This window comes from Drosophila mauritiana, chromosome 2L, assembly GCF_004382145.1.
Source record: "Drosophila mauritiana strain mau12 chromosome 2L, ASM438214v1, whole genome shotgun sequence".
NCBI lineage: Eukaryota > Metazoa > Arthropoda > Insecta > Diptera > Drosophilidae > Drosophila > Drosophila mauritiana.
The window spans coordinates 18,717,398-18,740,952 of NC_046667.1; the positions used below are offsets into that span (position 1 = coordinate 18,717,398).

A 23,555-nucleotide genomic window follows, 5' to 3' on the forward strand; every position below is an offset into this window, starting at 1 on the left:
AATATTTAGCCATATTTATATATTTTTTAGGTTTTTTTTACATAGAACTTTAACTGTTATTTTTTTAAATTTAAATGACAAGCTTTTTCAGTTGCACAGCACACCCTGTGGCTGCGAGTAACGGTTCTTCGGGAGTCGTTATTTTCGGAGAACCGCGCAACGTCCACACTGGCAGGCTGATTGAAAAAATTCGTTGCAAATGTTTATGTACAAATATTGAATAAAAATCAAAAATGCTGCGGCAGGAGAACTTGGCGGCCAACTTCTGCGGTCTCCTGGCCAGCCAGGGCTATAAAGGTAAGTTCGAATTTCACCAATTTACTCAGAGCCTCATGGATGTCCGTAAAAATCGCAGAGAAGGCAAACGAGTGGCGCATTTTGGGCCAGGAACAGGATGGATCTCTGCTCACGTCCTGGATATTCGAGTACGGGGACGAGGATCAGCGCAAGGAGACGTGCATTGGCCACTTCCACGCCACCAAAAAGCAGTTGCGACTCCTTTGGACCCTCGACAATTGCCGCGAGATCGTCCAGGCAACGATTAACAGCAGTGTCACATTGCTGTCCTTCGTGGAGAAAACGGAGGGCAAGCTCTATCAGGCCTTTGTCGTGGAGGTAAGGAGCTCCGAAGGTGTCACGGCCACGCCCCTCAACTCGGAGCCCACCTCTCGCCAGATGATGACGCAGTTCCTGTGGCGCGTCGAGAGTGCCACGCGCACCTGCTGGCAGGACAAGCTACTGGTGCTCACCCACGAGGAATGTAGGTGTCATGTATATGTCATTATCCACATATAACTCCTATTCTCTTACCTTTTTTCCTAGCCATCAAGCAGTTCAGCTGCGTGGTCAAGCAGAGCTCCACCACAAGCTCGACTGGCGGAGGTGAGGGCAGCGCCTGGCGGCTAGACACCAGCATACTGACCTACGAAACGCTGGCCAGGAACTTTAGCTGGGCCCAGTGGGATCCCGAGTGCCAGGCCCTCTACTACATTCACTTGAAGCCGAAGGCCAAGAGCCTCAGTCTGCTGGACGAGAGGGAGGAGGCTGGCGAGCAGACCACTCCCACTTTGAGCCCCACGCTATCCGCCTTTCAGTTCAATGAAAAACAGCCAACGGAAACAGTGGTATGTGCATTAAATTAAAGTGTTACATATCGGTGTAGTTATATCTTTCTATTGCAGCTTAATATACCCCTAAATTTGCCGAAGCTGCCCAGTGGCTCCAAAGAGGAATCTCCAAGCTACGATGACGATGCGGTTCCCTTGCGCGTGCACGATAGTTCGCTAAATCTCATCATACTGGCGGACACCTCGGGCATGTTTTTCGTCTGCCACTACTATCTGTACCAGCCGATGCAGTCGGAGCAGAAGGACGTGCACTTTGCCTACTCGGTGACTTTGCTTCACCACGGCTGTGTGGTGCACTGCGTCATGCCCGGCGTGCCGTGGCAAAAGGCCCGTCTGCTGAGGCCAACATTTGCGCTCCACGGCCAGCATCACCTGCTGGTGTCGTCCGCCTTTTTTGTCCACCTCTTGGACGTGGGACTGCAGCACGAACCGAACTGCCATATCGTGTGTGCAGCCCACAATCGAAGTCCCGATATCACGCAGCTAGTGCCTTTGCGAAAGTGGGGAGCCCTGGCATACGATGCGGCCACCTTGGATCTGGTCTCGTTAATCGTGCCCAAATCCCATTTGATAGAGGCTTTCCGCAATGACAGTTCGCTGGACAATAGAATCAGCATTATCCACTACTTTCTTTTGCACTCGAACGATATGGATGTGTTGGCCGAGCTGCTGAACAATATCCTGGAACGGCCGCTCTCTTTGGACACGGTGGCTCTGCTGAAGGAGGCTCTTGTGGCTGGCAGCTATGCGGCTGCTGTTCGTGGACTACCAGAGGATGCCAAGCCACTGATGCGACTACTGCCATTGACCACTGCCTCAGCCTCGCGACCAATTCACGCAAAGGTAGCCGATATAAGCGTGGGTCTCTCCCACGAAACCCTGCACAATACCAGCATGATGCTGCTCTCGCCACAGCAGCGCCTCTCACCTTATCGCACGGACATCTGGACTCGATTGTGGGACCTTCTCAACGAGTCTGCCAAGCAGGAGCAGCCTAGATTCAGTGCTGAGCAGGTGACGGAGAAGTTGATCTTTAGTTTGGCCTGCTACCAGCCGGAGGCTCTGTCCAGATGCACCACGCCACTTTCGCCAGACGCGGGCACCGGTGGATTTGGTGACTATAGCAGCGGCAGTGCTTTTCCATTCAGCAACGAGGTGCTGCCCTTTATCGAACTGGAGGGTTGCACAGCCAGCAAGCAGGAGCACGTCATTTCTGTGGTAAGTTGGTGCACAATCTTGAGGTATAATTTCGACTAAAGCTACGAAACTTACAGTATCTGCGCGAGCTGAGCGTTCACCTGGTGAAGCACACCTCAAAGCCCAACACTGGCTTCCGCTGGCTGAAGGAGACCTTTTTCGAGCGCTCCCAGGCTCCGGCTCATGTGCACGCGGTGGCCTCGCAGTTCGTTTCCGCGCAGCTGGAACTCTCGCGGGCTCTTTGCTCTCTGGTTTGTCGAGCTGCGGGCCTAGATGCGCGCATGGAGACCTCGAGGGGCTTTCAGTTGATGTGGGTTGGTTATGATTTCATATCCGATCACTTTTCACTGACTTCCGTAATGTTTGCAGTGACCAAATGGCTGCCAATCAACAGCACTCCCTGTTTCTAATCCTCGAGCGCTATTGCCTGGCTGTGGAGTCGATTGCGTTTCCCCTGCCCGAGGGTTTCTCCTCGTTCTTCACCTACTTGGGCTATCGGGCGCTGGGCTATGATATGTTCCTGCAGTATGTGGAGAATCATGTGTTCGAACTGCAAGTGGATGTGATGAAGGCCATTGTTTTCGGTTTGTTACGAATATATATACTTATTTAGAACTGGCATAATGTATTCCTTCAGATATTGAAGATTCCCCACTGGGCATTGAGCGGAAGCTGTCACTTCTGTCGGCTCTGCCCAAGCAGCGTGCTCAAAGGTTACTCAAATGCTGGCAGCATCCGGACAGCCTTATGATCCGCGGACGGGAGCATGCGGCCAACATTCTGTCGGGTCAGCAGCAGGAGGTGTTGCACCAGCAGCGACCCACGGCCTGCGTGAATCAGTCGCGGAATAATACGCGGAGCGGTAAGAGCTAGTTTGGTTGCCCCGCCATAAACACCATAACTTTTCATTTGTACACTCTTCACCCGCACACATCTCGTCCAGCTTTGGGCAAGCCCAACACTGTGGTTTGCCACTCGCTGCTTTTGGTTTTTCTGCTTTTCATTCTAACCACGGTCGTCCTGAGCATATCGAGCTATGTGTTCAGGCAGCGCCCGCTCACCTGGTAGAAACCATTCCCATCGCTGACCGGTGGTAAGAAATGCTGTTCAGTGTTCGCCAGTCGTTGTCCCAGTTGCACCTTTTTGTTTCTTGTTATCTAATCTAACATAGCCAGCTCTCTAATGACCAGTTGTTGGTACTCTTGCAGATCTAACTGCCGAAGCCCTTTCGCCACTGGACTCCTTTCTGGACCTGCTGACTGCGAAGGCCAGTCTAAACGAATTGGACTACAATCTGCTTATTGAAACTACACTTAGCTCCATCGATCAGCTGAAACTGGAGGCTTGAATTTAATGTTAAGAGTAACTAATGAAGTATTGTGTCAAATTATCAAGTACTTTGAGCATCCATCCGAGGCCAGTTTGCAAATATTCCAAAGATTTGATTTGTCAAATGTATTAGTTAGGATTTTCGTCGTGCAGCTTTGATTTTTTGTTAGGGTTCTGTGTGCTTTTAGTATTAGTTTTCTGTTCCTATTATTTGTGTAACGACTGATACACATTCCAAGTCTGTAGTTATAAACTATTTATGTTGTTAATTGATGTACCTAAAATCATGTACGTATTTATTTAGTCTGTACCTATTTATTTTATGCTTCTGCAAGGCCAATGAGCTTCTGTCTCTCTTTCTATAATAAACTAAATATTTATAAAGTGAAAATTGTCGGTTTTTTTGGCAAGACGAGTTTAATTCAAAATTGAATCTAACAGAAAAAGAAAAAGTTAAAAGGGTGAAATAATATGAAATTTATTAGGAAGTTGTTGGTCTATTATCTAAACTTTAGATGAACGTGGCTTATTTTGTTTAGTAAATTTCATAAAGGATTTCGAACAGTATGCCAGTTTTGGTATTTGGCCAATTGGATGTTCGATGAGGTTGAAGGAAGTGAGTGGAACATCGAACCGCAACCGAGTTCGAGCTTCCAACACGTCTGTTATACGGGTTCCAGCCTTCTGGTTCCACAGAACACGTCCACGAGCGCCACACACAGTCCACGGTCCACAGTCCACTCCGCTCGGCGTGGAAGCCATTCGCTTCGTGGCGAAGTGTTTGTTTATCCAGTTGACAGTTTGTGGAAAATCGTCACGGTGAGCGCATCAAACGCGGAAATCGAACGCGGACGAACGGCGAGAAAAGCGAGGAAAAACGGGTGCAGAGACAGAGACTGATTGGGAAATATGTGCGCCTGAGTTTTCCCGGCCAGAAGGCAAAGTGCCAATTGCTCTGACAAATAATTCCTGTAATAATCAGCGCGATTGAAATCAACGCGACGCTCGTAAAATTGCAAATGCAGCGCAAAAAGTGAACAGCAGTGCAGCGGAAATTAAATCGTTTTAGCGAGTGCCAAACGGGAAATAGAAAATCGGCAGAGTAGCCGAACTGCAGTTTAAACTATCTCTTCCTCTTGTTGCGACTAAACAACCGGCGGATTAATCGAATCCGAAAGATGGCCCCCAACTTGCTCACAATCGGATTACTTTTGACCCTGATCGCCAGCGGTCAGGCCCATCTCAATATTTTCCTCAACTTGCAAGAGGTGCTGCGCCTAATCGGTAAGTAATCGTGTTGATTTTCGCCTGCCTTTTGGCTTTTCAATTAACTGGGCAATTATTTGGCACTTTGTGTGCGTTCGTCAGACTTTAAATCAAATTTGATTTATGCCAAGCCGGGATTTTGGCTACTCGTTTGGCTCCTGGGCAAACGAATGCGACTAGCTGGGATTATTTACTCTTTTTGCGTAAATAATATATGCCTTTTAATTGTTTCTGGCCTCGAAGCTACATATAAAGCAGTATTTTCCCTCCTTCAATTGGCCAGAAACCAGAAAACATTCTATTTGTCTAGCATGTTTTCCTGTTTCTTTGATTTAATTGTTCGTTAGACTTATCTAGATAAATAGAAATGCGAAAAGCGATTTATATTTGTATTTATTTACGTTAAATTAAATTCGATTGGAAAGTGAATTCTTCTCTAGACAAGTAATCTGCGAATTTTCGTATTTAAAAAACACATTTTTGTTTCATAGTTTATCAAATTTAAAATGATTCACTTAGTACAAAATAGTTGTGGTTATAATATATATCTTCAAAAGAAAATAAGTAGTAAAAGCATATAGTCCAAAAATGACACAAAAATGATTATTTAAATATTTAATATCTTGTCTTTGACCCTTGACCTCTTATTATTAACATCAGTATTTCACATAAATGAATACTACTTTAATAAGCTTAAAAAATCCGAGTGACTGATTCTTAGCCCTTATCAAAACAGATTTGTTTATCTCCATCTAATAACCAGGTTTCCACTTGGCCAAGCAAATCGGCTTGGGATGGCCGAGGCCGAGAGTCCGAAGCCCAAGTACCTTTAATCTACTTTTATATTTATTCCTCATCCCCATCCCCATTCCCAACCTCGTAGTCTTGGACCCAAGCCATTCCCCGCCAGAAAGAAACTCACACAAATCCTGTCGAAGAGATTGCCAAGCTAATAAAAGTGGGGAAAATTGTTTTACAATGTGTCACAGGGCCAGACAAAGAATTTACAACCCAGTGAATATAAAAAATAAATCAGTAGCCCCAATCCAAGGCCCAAAGGGAAAGGGTGAGGCGGCCCAAGTTGTGCCACATCCATGTGGCATCATAAAACACATGCAAAGTGTTTGCTGGCGGATCGGGGGCAGGGAGCTGCAGATAGGGAAAAATTATCAAAAATTATGTTGTAAAATTTACAACACTCGCGTGTTTGTGCCTCCGGCTGATTGATGGGCGTCAGGAGTTTTGGAGTGCGGAGTGCGGAGTATGTAGGTACGCAGATTGCATCGCGTCACTTGTGAATAACTGGGTAAATATTTGAGCTGCAGTGCCGGGCTGCTAATCAGGCGCTTATCTAGCCGCTTATCAGCGTCTGCCACTCGTCGTAATTCATGTTTGATTGCAGTTGTGGCCCCCGAGTCCTGGCTGCTCCACTACACACCTCGCTATCAGTTGAAAGCGCCAGCAGACAATCAATCAAAGGCGATACGGCAACGGCAAGTGGGTGGGATGGACTGGTATGGGATGGATGGCCAGTTGAGGCTTTCCACTTGACATGGCAGCGGGAAATTTATTAGTTGTGTCAGCCGAGTGTCAAACGAAATCAGCATTAAAACCCATTAAGCGGTGGCCGCTATTCATTTTTCGCCCGATTCCCGACTCCTCCAATTGCACTTTCCCCGGAGGGTTTTTGGTTTTTGGTTTTCGGTTTTGGGTTTTCGGGATCGGGTGGCGATACCCTCTCCAATTATTCAGCGCTGACAGCGGGTTGCATGCCTGACCTACTTTCCGAGGCTTCACTGTGTGTGTGTTCGCTAGGTGTCACTCTGTTTTATTTTATTTCACTTTATTTTTTTAGCGGTCGCTTCAAAAGCCTTTGTGTGAGTGCACATCAATTAAATTGTCAACCCAGGAGCAGAGTGAAGGAGAATCGCCCGAAGAAGAGCTCCATGCACTTGCATGCAGCTGCGGCATGGCATTCACTGTTCGTTAGGCTAACATCCATACCCAAACCCGAACCCATGGCACACATGGGCCATCCCATGGCCCACCCACTTCTCCATCCAGAAGTGCGCCCCAAATTGCTGTGCTCTATGCTATGCAAACCATGTCAGGTGTGGATCAAGCCGGGTGGCGGTGGCGGGGTCTTCTTGGTTCGGTGGCTCTGTGGCCCAGCTCGTTAGCGAAATGAGCGGATATGTAAAGTCGGTGCAGTTGATGGATTTTGCGGTTGCAATGAGTGACCAAAGTAGTCGGCGTTGGGTGTGGATAGTCAAGGGTAACACGTTATCTAAAGGGAACTACCATTATTCCATCTTAGGACACTGATCTCCCAGGCTTTGTGGCACACCTGGTCATCACCACTGCTCATGGCAGGGCAAGCAATTAAATTCATATACCCAGAACCTATAGCAAACTTTTCCACCGCCACACACTTGGCTCACTTGGCTCAATGGGGCTTTTAACTTTGCCCAACTTTGTAGCCCTGCCAGCTGTCTGAGCAGATCCCTAATCCACGTAACCCATGGATGTTGCCAGTCACGTTTCGGGTCTGTCTATCAACACTTGCTAATCTCAACCCCATCGCATCTCTCTAAATGGTTTGACACTTTCAACTGGCGCGGGTCGAAGGATTCATCATCTCGAAATGAACATGATTTGCCGGCGAACAATGGCGATTGTTGCCAACTCACGTTTGGCTAATAAAAGCAAGAGCATTTGCCCCGCACCAACGAAACATATTTCGGCAAGTAATGTGAACTCAATTAGGACGCAGCAGCATCATCGCCATCATCTGCATCCCAGGATTTGGCCCAGAAGTTGGAGCGAAATCTCTGGCGTGCGTGGCCAAAAATATTTCACCCTCGGAATAATTAATGCTGCAGTTGGAAGCGAAGGCATTAGATCTGCCCGAGCGTGCGGCATGTGTTGCCAACTTGCCACGCCAACACAAACAAGCGGTTGCCCCTGCCACCTGTCTCCTGTCTACACGGGGAAAAACACTTAGGTAGTACAACATGATTTAAAATCACTCTTATGTGCAACAAGTACACAATGATTCTTTTATCTAGAGAGCTTATAGTACTCTTTTGCTACTTTTGGAATTGGGAATTTCGCTGCGTGTAGCGATCCATTCAGTTGCCAGGTTGTTATGTCTGGCTTCATGCAGAGTTAAACGCGTAATTGGCAAATGAACAACGCGGTCAGAGACAGGCGGCAGAAATGTCGATGCAACAGTGACAAGGACGACGACATCAGCTGCTGCAGCAACAGCAACATCAATTGATGCAACATCAGCAACAGCAGCAACTTCTGTGCCAACAGCATGTGCAACTTTTCGCTAGTCGGGCGGAAGTATCTGTTGTCACTCGAATTTAAATAAATCATATAGGAAAAATGTAATAAGAATATATTTAAATAAGCACAAATATTGCAAAATAGTTTTTAAATATCGAATTGATTATAGTATACTTAGAAAAATCTTGCACTTTCTGTGTTAATGATATTTATAATTATCTTATGCATGAGAGCACAAACCTCAAGTTCTAGATTAGTTTTTCTGCGTGCATTTCCACCCATTCCACCCCCCACCCCTCGATTATGGCTAGTCATGGTGCCCCTTCTGGCCATCACTTCATCCCCGTGTGTTGCACAATATTACTATGCAGCATTAACAAAAAATCGGTTATGGTTAGGTAACCACGCCTACGTAATTGAAGCCACCAATGCGCTTAATTAAATCACTAAATCATTGGCGGATGTTGTGTTTGTTTGATTGTTGTTCAGGGTGACAATTATAGCAAATTATCATGAGCAACTTGTTGTTCATCACGCATTCGCACCCACACATGTATACAAATGCAGATTTTCCAGTCAAAATGTTAAAGTTTTCGAACGAAAAAAGTGCAGAAAACATAAACTAACAGCTTATGGGGAGTTTACAACAAATGGAGGCTTTAAATGTTTTATCCTGCCTGCAGAGCAATTCTCTGTTTAAATTTAATCGGATTGCACAAATAACTCTTTATAATCTTACATGCTTTACTGCAATTTACGATGCAAGCTGCATCTCGTCGCCAATAGTCATAAAATGTAATAATTATATTTGATTTATTTCTGCATATTTCGTATATTACGAGAGAAGCCCTTAGCTGTACTATTAGTTGCATAGCTAAAATAAATAAATTATATATATAAATTATTATTTGGTAGTGAATAATGCCTAATATACCCAAGTGCTCACTTCCCTGCCAATCTTTATAATTTGTAGCATTCAACTGATCCTAAAAAAGGCCAAAATAAAAAGAGCGAAACCGAATTAAACTATCTGTAATTGCTTTGAAGCTGCCCATTTATCCGGCTTTCAATTAAACTAAATTTATTTAAATTAAAATCATATTTCACATTCCAATTCCCCAAAGTGCTTTCACATATCAACTCGATTTTCACCCCCTCAGTGAAAAAGTGAATTTCCTCAGTCATATCTAAAGTGCTTCAGTCGGTCCGGACTTGTTATCAAATTAATTTAATCAGTTTCAATTGTTTATGTTCTTTTGGACTTCTTCTTGCTGGGGGATCTGTTTTCGGTTGCATTTTCTTCTTCTGTGTTTTTTTTCGGATTTTGCATGATTGGTGGTGGTCAGACACGAAATGGGAGAGTTTTCCGTTGCCGCCCATTTTCCCACACCCTCGAATGAAGAGCAGAATGACTTCCATAACTTCCAGTCGACTTCAGAGTTTTTCCCAATTTTCGGCTGGAGTTCATCATTTGGTTTTTATGAGTTCTGTGTTTTTTTCTTCTTCCGCCAATTATGCGCCTAGACAAATTGTTGCGTCCATTATGCGGCTGATTTATTGGCCTGCTTCGATGGCAAACACATGTGGGCGGTGGAAAAGCTTGCTGGGCTTTCACAAGAACGAGCTCCGATTGCGTGTGGGGATTAAATCAAAGGAAAAGCCTCTTGTATTTATGCTAATCCTTGGGAAAATGCCAAAATCATCTTACCCGCGCACGGCAAGCTCAAATCAAATAACCTCTGGGCCATCATCATCCGAAAGCGAGGAAAACTCCAGCCCGAGGGCAATTAAGCCGAGGGAAAATCACTTTCCCACAATCGTGATGGGTGATTAGCAGGGGGTTGTCCGCTTTAATCCTGCAAATGCATCCACTAGGCTGCAAATAAAATGTCTAAATAAACAAAGGCCAATGCACGCGACCAAAAAGCAATTGTATCTAGTGGATACCTGCGCATCCAACCCTCCCCAGCTCCGTAATCCTGAAGTGAGAAAAGTCGCACACAACAATGTCAATGGCGGAGGAGGGGCATTGGAAAGGTAGCAACCTTTCCAGCGGCACGACGTCGCTACCTAATGGACCAGAAATGCGTCGTGCAAACAAGCAGCCGCACCGGGAGCACCAGGAGCACCAGGAGCGCCCCCAGAATCACAGAATCACAGCTCGGTGTCCCTGTCCCTGACCCTCGTCCTGCCGTCGAACTGCGTATGCAAACAAACGGGCGCAGAGGGAGGAGGACTTGCGCCCGGAAGCGAAATGCCGGCCAGGATGGCTCTGCCACTGAAAACCGAATGAATAGCAGGCGGGCCCGGCACTTGAGCACGCCGTGGCTTCCAACCCAACCCTCCTCGGAGTCAGCGTCTCGAAGCCAGTTCCACCCCTGTTGAGCAAGGGGACCTCCTCCTCCTGCTCCTCCTCCTCCTCCTACTTTCAACCCTGCGTGCAGCCCGCGTTGAGTGCTTTATTTGCAACCGCTGGTGGCAGGGGTGCATGTGAATGTGGATATGTATGTGTATGTGCCTGGCCAGGAGCCTTCGCCTGCAGGCGAACTGCAGGCTGACATTACCGATGCTGACAGCGGCACAGTGGTGTGCTGTCACAAAAAGAAGTTATATTTAACTAAAGAAAATCTCAATATACCTGTATATTAAGCTAGAATGCATAAATGCGTTTATGTAATGTGAAAAACTGATAGAAAATATTTAATTATGCTTCGCATTTTTCTCACCCTTTGCACCACTGTCATATGCTTCCCATATTTTTCGATTGCTAGCGAATTCCGGCGGGCGCCTCGTCGTCCTCCTCCCTTTCCCTTTCCCTTCGCTGCCCACCACCCCTGGGCCATCTTGACATGACTCTCGTAATGAGCCCGTAAATTATTTTTTATTATTTTGTATTTAATTTTTTCATTGCCCGCCTTTGTTCCTTGGCACAACTCCTTTGCGTTCGGGCGACCGACAGGAAGCGGAGAAAAAATGCCGGCGCGTGTGTGGCATCCATTTGATATGAGAGAATTGATTGTGGGAATCGAATGTGGTGGTTCCGTCGCCTGGCAGGAGGAGAAGGAGGAGGGGTAATGAACGGCCAATCGATATCCAACGAGATGGCGAGGCACAAGTCGGCACTGAAGAAGCCTAAATGAAGCATATTATGGGTCTGTCGGGGAATCCATTAACCAAATGCTAATTACTTTCCGCACAATTATGTGCTGCGAGCTCCAAAAATCCATAAGCACATATTTACCCAGTGCAGCTTATTGGAAAATTTCACACGCCCGCACAGCAGAAGCTACCATGGATGCAGTAGCTCCAGCTTCTTCCCACGCACAGGGAAGAGATAGCGAAAGTGGGGGACTTTCCCTCTACGAAAACACATCTGGCTGATTCTCTGTATGTGTGTGTGTGTTCTGATAACATGGATGGCAATTAAGCATATTCTGGAGCTCTTAAGAGCCCATGAAAAGGCGATATGCATGTGGGGGCCAGTAATGATTTTCTTTTGGGGGATAATCTACAGATTGAACTAATAGCTGAGTGGGGGATCGTATTTATACTGCACTTTTCTAACTTAAAAACAAAGTAATTACGGGTATTTAACCCAGGAAAACATGAAAAATTTAAAGGTGTGAAAAGTGTTTGCATTTCAAATACTTCAACTTAAAGTGCTTTTTAATTATATATTTAATGCGCAGGCAAAGGCACCTGAATTGTGTTGCATACTATACATTAATATTTCCATACAACAGTTGGGGCACGAATAAAGCCATTTTATGAGCCAAGAGGAACACGTTTAACAAAACTTTTGAAAGCTGCTTAAACTTGCGAGCGTTATTCTTTGGCATCATAAAAACAAAACTTTGGTCCACAGTCGAGCTGAAAACTAAGTCCCATAACTCAGACAAACAAATTTCGAAACTGCAGTGCGTTCGATTGCCCCAAATTTCAGCATTTTTTCTTTCTGTCAGTTGGGGATGATGGATCTCAACATCCTCGGACATGTGCCAATCGTTTCGCGCTAATCAAAATATATATAACACTCTTCGCATGGGGTTATGTGATCAGCAGACTTGGCCTGGCCCATATAATTTATGTCTGCAATTGACGACAGTGAAGAGTTGCTGTTTTTTTCATCATCATCATCAGCTGCGTTCGTAATTTTCCTGTCACGCCCGATGAAAACTGCAAGTGGCACGTGAAGGGGAAGGAGACAGCCGCAGAATCCTGATTATGCTGCGGTTTATTTTAAGTTTAATTAGGCGATGAAGCTGAGTATTTATAAAATTCATTTACTGCGAGGGGGGTGATTTCGACTGATTCGCTCCACGGCGAATGCAATTCGCTCTGCGTTCTTCCGTGAATTAGTCGCGGTTATTATCATATCTGTTCCGTGATATGTGAGTGCTTTTGTTGGATTCTCTTCGGTGTGGAGCGTGAAATGTCTGGTAGTTGTTCAGGGGGTGAGTGGCCATTGGCAACATAATCATTAACATATTTAAATGTGGCATAAGCCAGGAGGGGTTGGCTACCAATGAATAAATAAGTGAATGAGTATGCGTGTGTATTCAAATGTAAATCTATTAAGTGAGAAGAAGTTAATTTCATACAGTGGCTCCTTTGAGTATCTAAATTTCTGGCAATTAAGTGTCATTTAAACAATTTGTAAGCCAATATGAGTAGGATTATGTAGTAAATGATGTTGCTAAACACCTTCTCACCTGTTTTTTTCGCTTGCATTTTTCATGTTCTCGTTTTCATAGTACGTCATCATTATGCTTACCACTTACCCACTTAAACAAACATTTATTTAACGTCCGTCTAATTAGTTAAAAGCCCCCGCATACAATTATCTCACCGCTAAGCTGTGTTAATTATACAGATCTTAACATATGGATGTATTTTTTCCACTTTCCACTTATCCACGGGACTTGATGAGCAAAGCAAACCACCGCCAAACGGAGCAGAGGGAAAAGCGGCGGGAAAAGCGGTGGGAAAAGCGGGGAAAAGCTTCCGATTCAGCATCGTGTGTGGCAAAGTTTACACTTTTTGGTTGGATTTTCCGTTTTATTCTTCTCCCTTCTGCATCGTCACGTTTACAAGATGATAGAGCCTTAACCACTTTTCAACGGCGAATGAAAACAAACCAGAGTCCAGAAATATATGTATTTGCCTGACCCAAAAAACACTCGAAACAAACAAAGCTGAAAAGTTTCCGAGTGGTGGGGTTACACCAGCCACTTTTTTTGGGGGCGGCATGGGTGACAATGTCCACTTCAGTGGCAGCAACGCCTACGCCAATGCAACAATGCTAATCTGCTCTTCCTGCCGCCTTCTGCTCTTTTGTCCTTGTTTGTTGGACGAGCAGCTGGTCCGCAACAAAAAAGTCAATACTACTGGAGGTTCAAGAGCTCCTCTCACTCGGTCAGAGTCATAAATTACCGCATCCCTGGGGTGCTATTGAAAAATATGTGCGTTTCGCTCCCTGACGATCCGCCTCGGCCGCTCCCTCCACTGTTTGTTTGGGCCCGCAACGATGCCCCGAGGACGAGCAGGCTCCTCCGGCGTTGGCCAAAAACCCGACTGCCTTGTCAAAATTGTTCATAAATTTTTGGGCTGAAATTTCAGCACAGGAAGTTGCTGTTTACTTAGCTCACTCACACACACGCACTGCGTCTTTTTGTCTTTTGACTGCGGAATGGGCCACCCATGGCGACAGAGGCTGTATGCATATCCAAATCCACAGCACACATTAGGAGCTGACCCGAGCAGACCCAGCCAGTAAACCGCAGGGCAACGCTTGGGGCTCCATCTTCCAGCCAGGTGGTGGAGATGTTGGAGGTGGTGCCACCTGTCCCTCCCCCCAGAGAAGCCAGTCCCACCAGGCCCAGAAACCCCACCCATGGCCAATCCTAAGCAGACCATTTGCTTGTCTCTGCCTGGTGGTCTGGTGGTGGTCGGTCCACCGCCCTCGCTTTATGACTTACCATAAATTTTATGACAGCGCCTAGACACCGATATACAGACGGATTCGGAGATCCCTCAGCCAGAGGTGATAAAAATTTCATTACGTCACGCAATGCAGCTCGAGCAAAAAGGCTAACAAATCACACTGAGAGAAATGACAATTAGTCACGTTATGAAAACGTTTCACATAGTAATGCAGTTCCTAAGTAGTTCTATGCCTACCTTTTCAGCGGAAATCATTCACCAAACTAAGTAAATCCATTTAAGTTGGAACTCAGAGTTTTCCTCAGTGCACTCCCTGCGAAATTGATAAAAAAAACTTGGCACCAGTGGCAAGTTAATGGCAGAAATCCCTGTTGAGGGTGGACCCCGGAGGCAGGACTGATGGATGTGGGCGGGTTTTGCCACATGAACTGGATTCCCCGTTGTCTTCGCCAGGTGTCGGTTGCTATCGCTCGGATAATAATCACATTAACTTCTCCAGATAATCACATTAAATTTAAGAGCTCGCCCGTTAATGCTGCCTTTGATTTTTTATGAGTCAATAAGACTTCACTTCATTCCAGTTCACTTCACTCCCTATCACGCCTTTGATGAAGGCAACAGCCATCTACTAACCCTACATTTGTGGTTCCACTGCGCACCTGCCCAAGTGCCCGTCGAAGGACTTGCTCCCGCGTATCAGCCAAGTAGCTCGGGCATTAGATTAATTACCGATTAGTGGTGGAATAATTAAGCTGTTTAATTGCCTTGACCCAAATGGGTTTCAGTCAGGAAAGGTCCTTATGCGTGAGCTTCGGAAATCGCTTGCGTAGAGCCTGAAAAAAATAACTGCAAATCGTTGGGCGCCAGTTGTTGAGAAATAGAGAAATAATAGCAGAGTTTTGCCTAACTATCATTATTATTTTTCCATAACTAATTTACTTTATTTAAACCGTAGATTTTGTCTTTCTATATTATAGAACTTTATTTAATAGTTTCCCATGGCATGGAGTTCAAGCATAAAATGTGGTAATTAACTCTCACTTGATGGTTAGTTCAACACACATTTAAGGCTATTAGAAGAGCACAAGGCAAGGCAATATCGTTTCGTAACTAGTTACGATCTTTGCTCCTTTACATTTTTAATTGAAGTTCGAGACTCAAGTAACGAGGCTTAAGAATATACATGTACAATCTTCCCTAAGGCCAGACAAACGCCATAAATGTAATGCGTTTCTCTTATGGGCCTCGTCATAGAGATCCACCAACAGTTGGCAACATAATTTATGCACCACAGCCCGCCTCCTGCGCGGAATTTATGGTCTTGACCAGCGGAGAGCATCCATATCCATCGCACCAGGCCGCGTCGAGGTGATAATGTAAGGGAAAACACACGAGTGGGGCTCGGGTGGAGGCAGCATGTGTGCTGCAGGCACATGGAGCCGTGGCTTTGGCTATAAGAAGAGCTCCAGCATCGGGGTATAAGGAGCAGTACCCCAGTATCCAGCGGTATCAGACCAGAACCCCAAGATGAAAGACCAAAGACCAAGGCAAATAAATTGCAGCTGCTCGAGCGGGGCGATGAAATACAAATAGAAATACTTGGCAGCTACTGGACGTTGGATGAAGTTGCCACAGAGTTGGTTGGTCGGAACAGGGGGGGAATCTGCCGGAGGCAGCACACCGACTGTCAGTCGCAGTCACTCCACATGTCCTTTGGCTTGTTTGTCTTACACTCTGACGCTCCGTGGATCGCAGCCGGGTGAAGTAAAGTTGTTTGGCCAGACGAGACTTGGCCAAATGTCGGGCCAACGCAGTCGAGCACGAATCATGACCATTTGGGCATAAAAATTACCTTTCCTTGGCCAATGGTTCACTGGAAGAAACCGAAGTGGAATCGAGACACAGTGACATATTGATTTTTTCATTATAAGCCAACAGTTCAATAAATGTCATATATATATATAGTTTGAAAATACTACAAATATGAACTTCTGTTTCATTACCAGTGTTTTCAGTGTACTAAGTTCGCATTTTTTTCCAACTCTTCTTGACCTTTTATGGTTGCTGGAGCTCAGATTCCCGACTCACCACTCGACTCGGCTCCGATTTAATCAGCCTCGCCGACTAACATATAATTTTGTGAATTGCAAGTTGCATGATAGGCACAACGGCCATGTAGTTATGCAGTTTCCCAGGCCCAATGGAGGAGAGTAACCCTTCCTCCGCTTGGAGGCCAGCAAATTGAATCCGCTTGGGTTGCGATGTACTCGCCTCTGGCTGAGATAAATTCCGGGCTTTCTGGGCTCGTATGCAGATTGAAATGGCAGAGCCCATTAGATTGCGACACAAGCCTTTTCCCGCCCAAGAAAACAGAGAGTTGGCCCGCGGTAATGACCCTAAATCAGCATCAACTTCTAGGCCAATGCCCAAACGAATGTCATCATCCACGGACCCCTCCCCCCTCGAAAGATGGAGCATCCCCCAGATGGTAATAAAAATGTCGTCTGACTTTCGACGGGGGTGTCTCCTTTTGGTTTTTGGTCCCTCCGTCTGGCTTTAATGCACAACATATTCATGTGTCAAAAGACAATTTCGGATTTATGGCCTGCGAAATCCCCAGCCAGAATCCAGAATCCAGCGAATGACGCAATGTGGGCGAGCAACCAACAACGACAAAAAATATGTTAAGAAAGCATAAAATGATATCCAAACTACCCACTATGATCTGGTCTGGGTTACAGTCTGGTCCTGGTTTCGAAATCTCTCGCTCATGTCTGTCTGCCTTGGGTTTGCATAAATTAGGATCTGGACGGGTTGCTGAAAGGAAACGGAAGTTAAGGTGGGGGGAATATTCAGTTGGTAGCGCAAAAAATGGCTATTTTCTTTTTTCTTCCTACCATATCTCTGCATGTGTGTGTGTGTAAGAGTTTTCCCTTTTTTGGTTGATGCGTTTGCTATGGCATTTTTAGGGTTGTAATTGAAATTAAATAGATGTCGTGCCATGAATTCAAATCGCTCTCGTTTGGCCTGCAAAATGGGGGTTCTTAAAGACTTAAGGATGTGAAATCAAAAAACTAAATTCCTGTCCAGAAGTGGGAAAACTTCCAGCTAGATAGAAGTAAAATAGTTTCCACCAAAAACTGTTAGCTGAAATGCATTCATCCTTTTTGCGTTCCTTCAGCAGAAATGGCTGTACTTAAACTCAACTCTTTCCCGCGCTTTTTCACTTCGTTTTATCAACACCCAGCGAGAAAAGCAATTGCTTTTCCTACCCTTCAGACATATTTCCTGCACTTGGGTAACTATTTTCGCACAGCTTGAACAACTTTTACTTTTCTCCAAGCGCTGAATTTATGTGTCACTGGCACTGGAACTGGAGTGGAAGTGGAAATGGAAGTTTTGGGGCGCCGTCTCCCCCTTCCCGCTCACTTTCCCTTCGTCCTTTGCCCTGATTGATGTTGGCCAAATCGATTTTCCTTCCTTCGAGCCACCTGGCTTCCCCGTGTCGCCAGCGTTTCCACATCCGCAGCATCGACTTCATTTGTTGGGCAATCAGCTCTAATTAGCACCAGACCAAGTTGAAATGCAAAACGCGTTGCGAGGGGCGCTCGAGGGGTTGTGGGCGATGGGTTGTTCAAAGTAAATTGCTATTACTTGCCTATAATTGTGTTAGAAGTCGAGGAGTGCGGCGGGGGTGCTGCAAAAGTTTTACATCTGCGGAATTTTAATTGTAATTGTTTTCAAAGTTGAATGCCAGAATGGGCGACTGACTGATAGGAATTGAAGGGCAAATAAAGATTGTGTTTAAAGGGTTTCGCAGTTTTAATAGTTGGTTGGTCAACTTGGGTTTACATAATGATAATGCTATAATAATACAAATTGGACTTGGGAAAATTCTTCACGACTGTTTAAAACTATGTTCTATAAACCATTTACGGTTAAGTTAAGTTGCAAAAAGGATTGCAGCAAGCTGCTTTCTGGCTCTTATCGTCGCATTTCGTATATCCGCTCACACATCCACTTCTTTTTCTGTTTAATGAGCTGCACTTCACATGTCTCCGGCCCATTAACCCTTTGACCCCGCACCGCGGCGGCGCTGCAGTTATCTCGAGCTCTCTATCTGGCTTAGCTGGGCTCATTATGCGACAGTTTCTCATATCTACCCTTAGACCTCGAACTCCAGTCCTACCCTGCCCATTCCCAACTAAACTCAACTCGACTCACAGGGCTTACTAATTACATTTTCAGAGTGCAAACGAAGCGTGCGAGCGGCGGGGTGGGGTTTGTCTGGGGGTCTGGGGGTTTGCCCCACTAATTAGTACGATATATATGTGTTTATAATGCGGACCGCTTTATGCGCTCCTCTAGTTCCCGGTGGCATGAATAGACCGAGGAATAAGTGGCATAAATTAAAATAAAATGTACAAGTATGAAATGTAACTGCGGCCGGGCCGCGACTGCGATAAAAATCTAAAATAAACATGCTGCAGCAGCAACATGCAACACACACACAGCAGCAGCAGCAGCAGCAGCGGCAGCGGCGACATCAGCATTAATTAAGCATGAACATTTAACCTGCCCACACGGCCACGCCCCCTCCATGGCACATCCGAAAAGGGAGTCGCGTGTCTTGGCCAGGGGTCTGCCTTCCCTTTTTTTATAATTTGATTGATTTATTGTGTATCCCACGGAGGCGCCTCCACGCAGTTGCAGCAGCAGCAGGAGGGAGGGGGGATCTCACGACGTCTTTCCCCCGAACGCATGGCTAATTTAATTAAAAATGCATTGTTGCACAGGCAACAGTTGCAGGTTGAACAACGCACGACCTGTCAAAACTATCCGATCAATTTGCAGATAGGGATAAGGACAAGTGGAGGAGGGGTGCTGTAGGAACAGGTGTTAGCCGGTGCTCCTAAATAGGCATACATTTAGGTGGAAAATGTGGGTTTTTCTTGCGTTTCCTATGGGGTTTCTGCTTCGTTCATCATCCCGTCATTGTTAGCCAACTTATTTGTTGATTGTCCGCAATAAAATAGGGTCGAAAAGCGGGCTGGGCAAAAAATTACAATCACTTTGGCAGCGCACAGCATGCCATTTAACTCCTTCAATATGTCACTAAAGTGTCTCGAACGACAGATATTTGCCCAGTTGCGATCCAGCTGCAGGAAAATCAATTTTCCACGCCTCCGATGAGCAGAAGAAAACTGTTATCCCTTGTGATTGATTATGCAGTCGGGTCGAGTGACTGAGCGAAAACTTTTTCTCCCATTCACTGGCCCACAAAAATATATCATTAATTTCGCTCCGACTCGATGGGATTATCATTGGGCGTGGGCGGATTAGGTGATGTGCAACAAGCTTGCACACGAAATAAAATCGCAACATTGAAATGAATGAACTGCTTGCGTCGCAAGTCATTATTATATTGGTATAGAAGCACCTTCAATGCACTAATGTTAGTTTGTTAGTAGTGTTAGTTAGCTTGCTAAGATTTTTTGAAAGTGTACTAAATGTGCTTGCCCTTTTTCCATCCATTTGCAGGAGTCTCCGCGGAGCTTTACTACGTGCGGGAGGGCGCCATTAACGACTACGCCTTGAACTTCGCCGTGCCCGTGCCGGCGAACATCAGTGACGTGACCTTCACGTGGCAGTCCCTGGTGGACCATCCGCTGCCGTACAGCATCAACATCGCCACATCGGACACGGAGGTGTTGCCGCGTCCCATTCTGAACATATCCCGGATCGGGGATGTGCCCATGGAGCCGCAGACATGGGGCATTGCCCTCAAGTGCTCGGGCACCAGGAATGCCGAGGTTACGGTCACCATAAATGTGGAGGTGATCCTGGATCGGGCGACCAACAACAACACGAATCTGATCTTCAAGAGGAAGAAGATCTGCTTGAGGGAGGAACAGGACAGTGCGCACGAGGAGTACGACGACGACGACTTGGACTTGCTGCAAACGGCGCGCAAGGGACATGGCGGAGATATTCACTATGTGGATCGCAACGATGAGCATGTGGTCGCCAATGGACACCAGGCGCCGGAGAAGCAACGTCCGGTGGTCACAGAGTCGCCAGTGGGCCGCGGAAACTCGGGTGGATCGAAGCGCGACTTTGACCCGATGCTGAGGGAGAACCTGGTGCCACCGGCCAGTGGCCTGGTCACCCTAATTGTGGGTGGCATTCTGGCCCTGGTGCTCGTTTCCACCCTCATCCTGATAGCCTACTGTGCCAAAGGCCCCTCCAAGCGACATCCCTCGAACGGAGTGCATCTCATCAAGACCTCCAGCTTCCAGAGGCTGCCCACCATATCGTCGACGGCCCACAACTCGATCTACGTCTGCCCATCGACCATCACTCCCACATATGCCACGCTGACGCGGCCCTTTCGCGAATATGAGCATGAGCCTGAGGAGTTCAACCGCCGTCTCCAAGAGCTGACAGTCCAGAAGTGCCGCGTCCGGCTCTCCTGCCTCGTCCAGGAGGGAAACTTTGGGCGAATCTATCGCGGCACTTATAACGACTGCCAGGAGGTATTGGTCAAGACTGTGGCTCAGCACGCCAGCCAGCTGCAAGTGAATCTGCTGCTCCAGGAGTCCATGATGCTGTACGAGGCCTCGCATCCGAATGTCCTCTCCGTTCTGGGCATCTCCATCGAGGACTATGCCACGCCCTTTGTGCTCTATGCCGCCACCGGAAGTGTGAGGAATCTGAAGAGCTTCCTGCAGGATCCGTCGTACGCCAGGAGCGTCACCACCATCCAGACGGTGCTCATGGGCTCACAACTGGCCATGGCCATGGAGCATCTGCACAACCACGGCGTCATCCACAAGGACATAGCGGCCAGAAACTGTGTGTAAGTATTCCCCTCGAAATGGGGTTGCAAATGAGAAATGGGGGTGGATTTAGAGGGAATATTAATGAAGGATTGAGGTCAAATGAAAATAAATGGACCTAATTATTTACCGGCTTATTATATATTTAATATTATAATTTAATTTGCATTACTTTTCATTCTCAGTATTGATGATCAACTTCGAGTTAAGCTCACTGACAGTGCTTTGAGTCGCGATCTCTTCCCGGGTGACTACAATTCTCTGGGCGATGGCGAGTACCGACCCATCAAGTGGCTGTCCTTGGAGGCTCTGCAGAAGTCCCATTACAACGAGGGCAGTGATGTTTGGTCCTTCGGCGTTCTCATGTGGGAAATGTGCACTCTGGGTAAACTGCCCTACGCTGAAATCGATCCCTATGAGATGGAGCACTATCTCAAGGATGGATACAGACTGGCCCAGCCATTCAACTGCCCCGATGAGCTGTAAGTATTCCTCCCTGTACTTATGCATAGTTTATATATTATTTTGATAAGTTGTTATGATTAACGTAGTCTGTTTCTTAAACTAATGCAATGGTTTGCCATCTTTGTCACTTGCAGCTTCACCATTATGGCCTATTGTTGGGCCTCCATGCCAGCTGAGCGACCCTCGTTCAGCCAGCTGCAGATCTGCCTATCGGAGTTCCATACCCAGATTACCAGATATGTTTAACCAGCGGTGCTGAAGCATGCCAAGACCTGTAAATATAACAAGAGGCGACGTCGCAAGATTTTCCAGCAGACCACGTCGTCCACTCTGTTCCCAAAGACATATTAAATGGTAGCGCCTAAAAACTGGGGTTCGTAGCAGCTCCCCAGGCATAAATGTACGAACGACTTATGAGAAGATGTGGAGGGTGAAACGGCCGGAAAACTTCTATCCACATAACTCCTAGTTATATATTTAGGGTGTAAGGACATGTGACATTTCAATGCAAGAATTAGGATTATCTGAAAAACATAAACACCCCATGAACTCCCCTGTTAAGAAAAACACAAACGTTCTCTCAAAAAAAAGGAGGGCCAAAGCCCAGTAAAATTGATCCTAAGAGAATCCTTGAAAAGATCCACAATGAATTAAAATAAATAGCAAATATTGATATACAAATCGTAGCTAAAACAGATCCATAAAATCAGAAGCCCACGAAAAACCAGTGCTAGGATAGAACCCCAAAAAATATGTCGTAGTTCAACAGAGAGCGTTGCAAGTTTGCCATTATAATGGGATACCAATACGATACCGATACATATATCTATGTGTATTGTATTCAAGTGTGTGTTTATGTCTAAGAACCGTAGTGCTAGTAAGACTCGAAATATTTATCTAATGTTAGTGCACAACCGACCCCGAATCCTTAACCCTAAGTTACCGGCCCTTGTACGCGTAGTGCAGTCTCGAGTTGTAAGTTTTTGTGTAATATACTTAAGCAGTTTGCATTAGTTCTTAAGTTACTCTTATGGTTTTCTATGGCAGAGACACAAAAGAAAACGATTTCAATAAACGTCCGTGCATAATATTTAAAAACAAAACCAAATGCTGACTGTTTTTTGAAGTGGGCCGAGGGGAAATGGCACGAGCAACGCTCTGCGGTAAGTAAGGCATTCTCATTGAGCCGGGCCACGCCCGTCACTTAGCCTAAAACAACGCACTCTAAGAGCAATGTGTTGTTTGGTTACCACCTACACCAGACCCCCAACCACCCAGAAACCTATCCCCAACCCCAAACCCCGAGTAAGTCCAACCAGACCCAACGCAGCCGAACCAATCTCTTTGCAGCACAAAAGCATGTAATGCCAACTGCCTATTTGAGAGTAGGCAATGTGCCCTACCTCGCACTACAGGTGCCGCTCGATAAGGGCAACTGTCTCGAGCAACATTTCTAGCAACAGAAGCAGATCTTTATCATGCATACTCGTGTTGTAGTTACATATAAATCATGTTTTTTAATAGAATTGCTAAACAATGAATTGTATTATTCTGTACATATTAGTTACTAGTTTTCATAAGAGTCCTCTTTAGGGACTATCCACTGTATACACTGGCACAGGTAAGGTCCTTCCCGCACACCTGCACGTGAATTGTAGGTCGGGCGAGTGGAAGGACCAGGTCATGGCATGCCTTTTGATTGCCATGCTGACACTACTTAGTTTTTGGCACGTCATGCTGGGGACATGATGTTGGCAGCGTCCTTTTTAATATGCCCGTCACACCATCAACGAGGGAAGACTAGTTTTTGTCCGCCTCCTCTTGGTTGCTCCCCTTGGTTGCTCCGCTTGGTTCCTCCTCCTTGGATCCTTTAAAACCGCTCCGAGTCGGCTGCCCGCTTGGCACGTGCCCACAGGCGGGGCATTTGGCTAAAGCCACCACGCAAATCGAAAGCTAATAAGTACGCGACCATCAAGGACTCGCGTCCTCCACGAAAGTGGCTTATACTGAGTCACAAATCTCCTGCTTTATGCATAAATTTAGTTCATTTTAAAAAGTGTTTCTTCTCGTTCTTTATAGCGCGAACGAACATTAC

General features: G+C 46.1%; 2 protein-coding genes across 3 annotated transcripts; both read left to right on the forward strand.

Annotated features, from left to right (window-relative positions):
• Positions 1-144: 144 nt before the first annotated feature.
• On the forward strand, positions 145-4,019 carry LOC117147994 (protein pigeon). Of its 2 annotated transcripts, XM_033315161.1 has the most exons (9): positions 145-297; positions 356-760; positions 823-1,124; positions 1,182-2,345; positions 2,402-2,634; positions 2,694-2,908; positions 2,962-3,186; positions 3,268-3,417; positions 3,533-3,621. In XM_033315161.1, the coding sequence occupies exons 1-8, from the start codon at positions 234-236 to the stop codon at positions 3,390-3,392; spliced, it is 2,733 nt and encodes a 910-aa protein (XP_033171052.1). In that variant the 5' UTR covers positions 145-233; the 3' UTR covers positions 3,393-3,417; positions 3,533-3,621. The 2 variants fall into 2 exon arrangements, with proteins under 2 accessions (XP_033171052.1, XP_033171043.1); XM_033315152.1 differs by lacking the exon at positions 3,268-3,417 and having other exon boundaries at positions 146-297; positions 3,533-4,019.
• A 437-nt stretch (positions 4,020-4,456) lies between these two features.
• Positions 4,457-22,563, forward strand: LOC117138999 (tyrosine-protein kinase Drl). Its single transcript, XM_033301080.1, has 4 exons — positions 4,457-4,937; positions 19,698-21,015; positions 21,181-21,477; positions 21,595-22,563. Exons 1-4 carry the CDS (start codon positions 4,832-4,834, stop codon positions 21,704-21,706), a joined length of 1,833 nt encoding a protein of 610 aa, XP_033156971.1. The 5' UTR covers positions 4,457-4,831; the 3' UTR covers positions 21,707-22,563.
• Positions 22,564-23,555: the final 992 nt, after the last annotated feature.

Excerpts from the sequence above, each read along its gene's own strand:
- LOC117147994 (XM_033315152.1), top strand. The coding sequence starts at position 234 with ATGCTGCGGCAGGAGAACTTGGCGGCCAACTTCTGCGGTCTCCTGGCC. Across the intron at positions 761-822 it reads GGTGCTCACCCACGAGGAAT|CCATCAAGCAGTTCAGCTGC; the intron begins GTAGGTGTCATG and ends CTTTTTTCCTAG. Across the intron at positions 1,125-1,181 it reads AACAGCCAACGGAAACAGTG|CTTAATATACCCCTAAATTT; the intron begins GTATGTGCATTA and ends TTTCTATTGCAG.
- LOC117138999 (XM_033301080.1), top strand. The coding sequence starts at position 4,832 with ATGGCCCCCAACTTGCTCACAATCGGATTACTTTTGACCCTGATCGCC. Across the intron at positions 4,938-19,697 it reads AGAGGTGCTGCGCCTAATCG|GAGTCTCCGCGGAGCTTTAC; the intron begins GTAAGTAATCGT and ends ATCCATTTGCAG. Across the intron at positions 21,016-21,180 it reads ATAGCGGCCAGAAACTGTGT|TATTGATGATCAACTTCGAG; the intron begins GTAAGTATTCCC and ends TTTCATTCTCAG.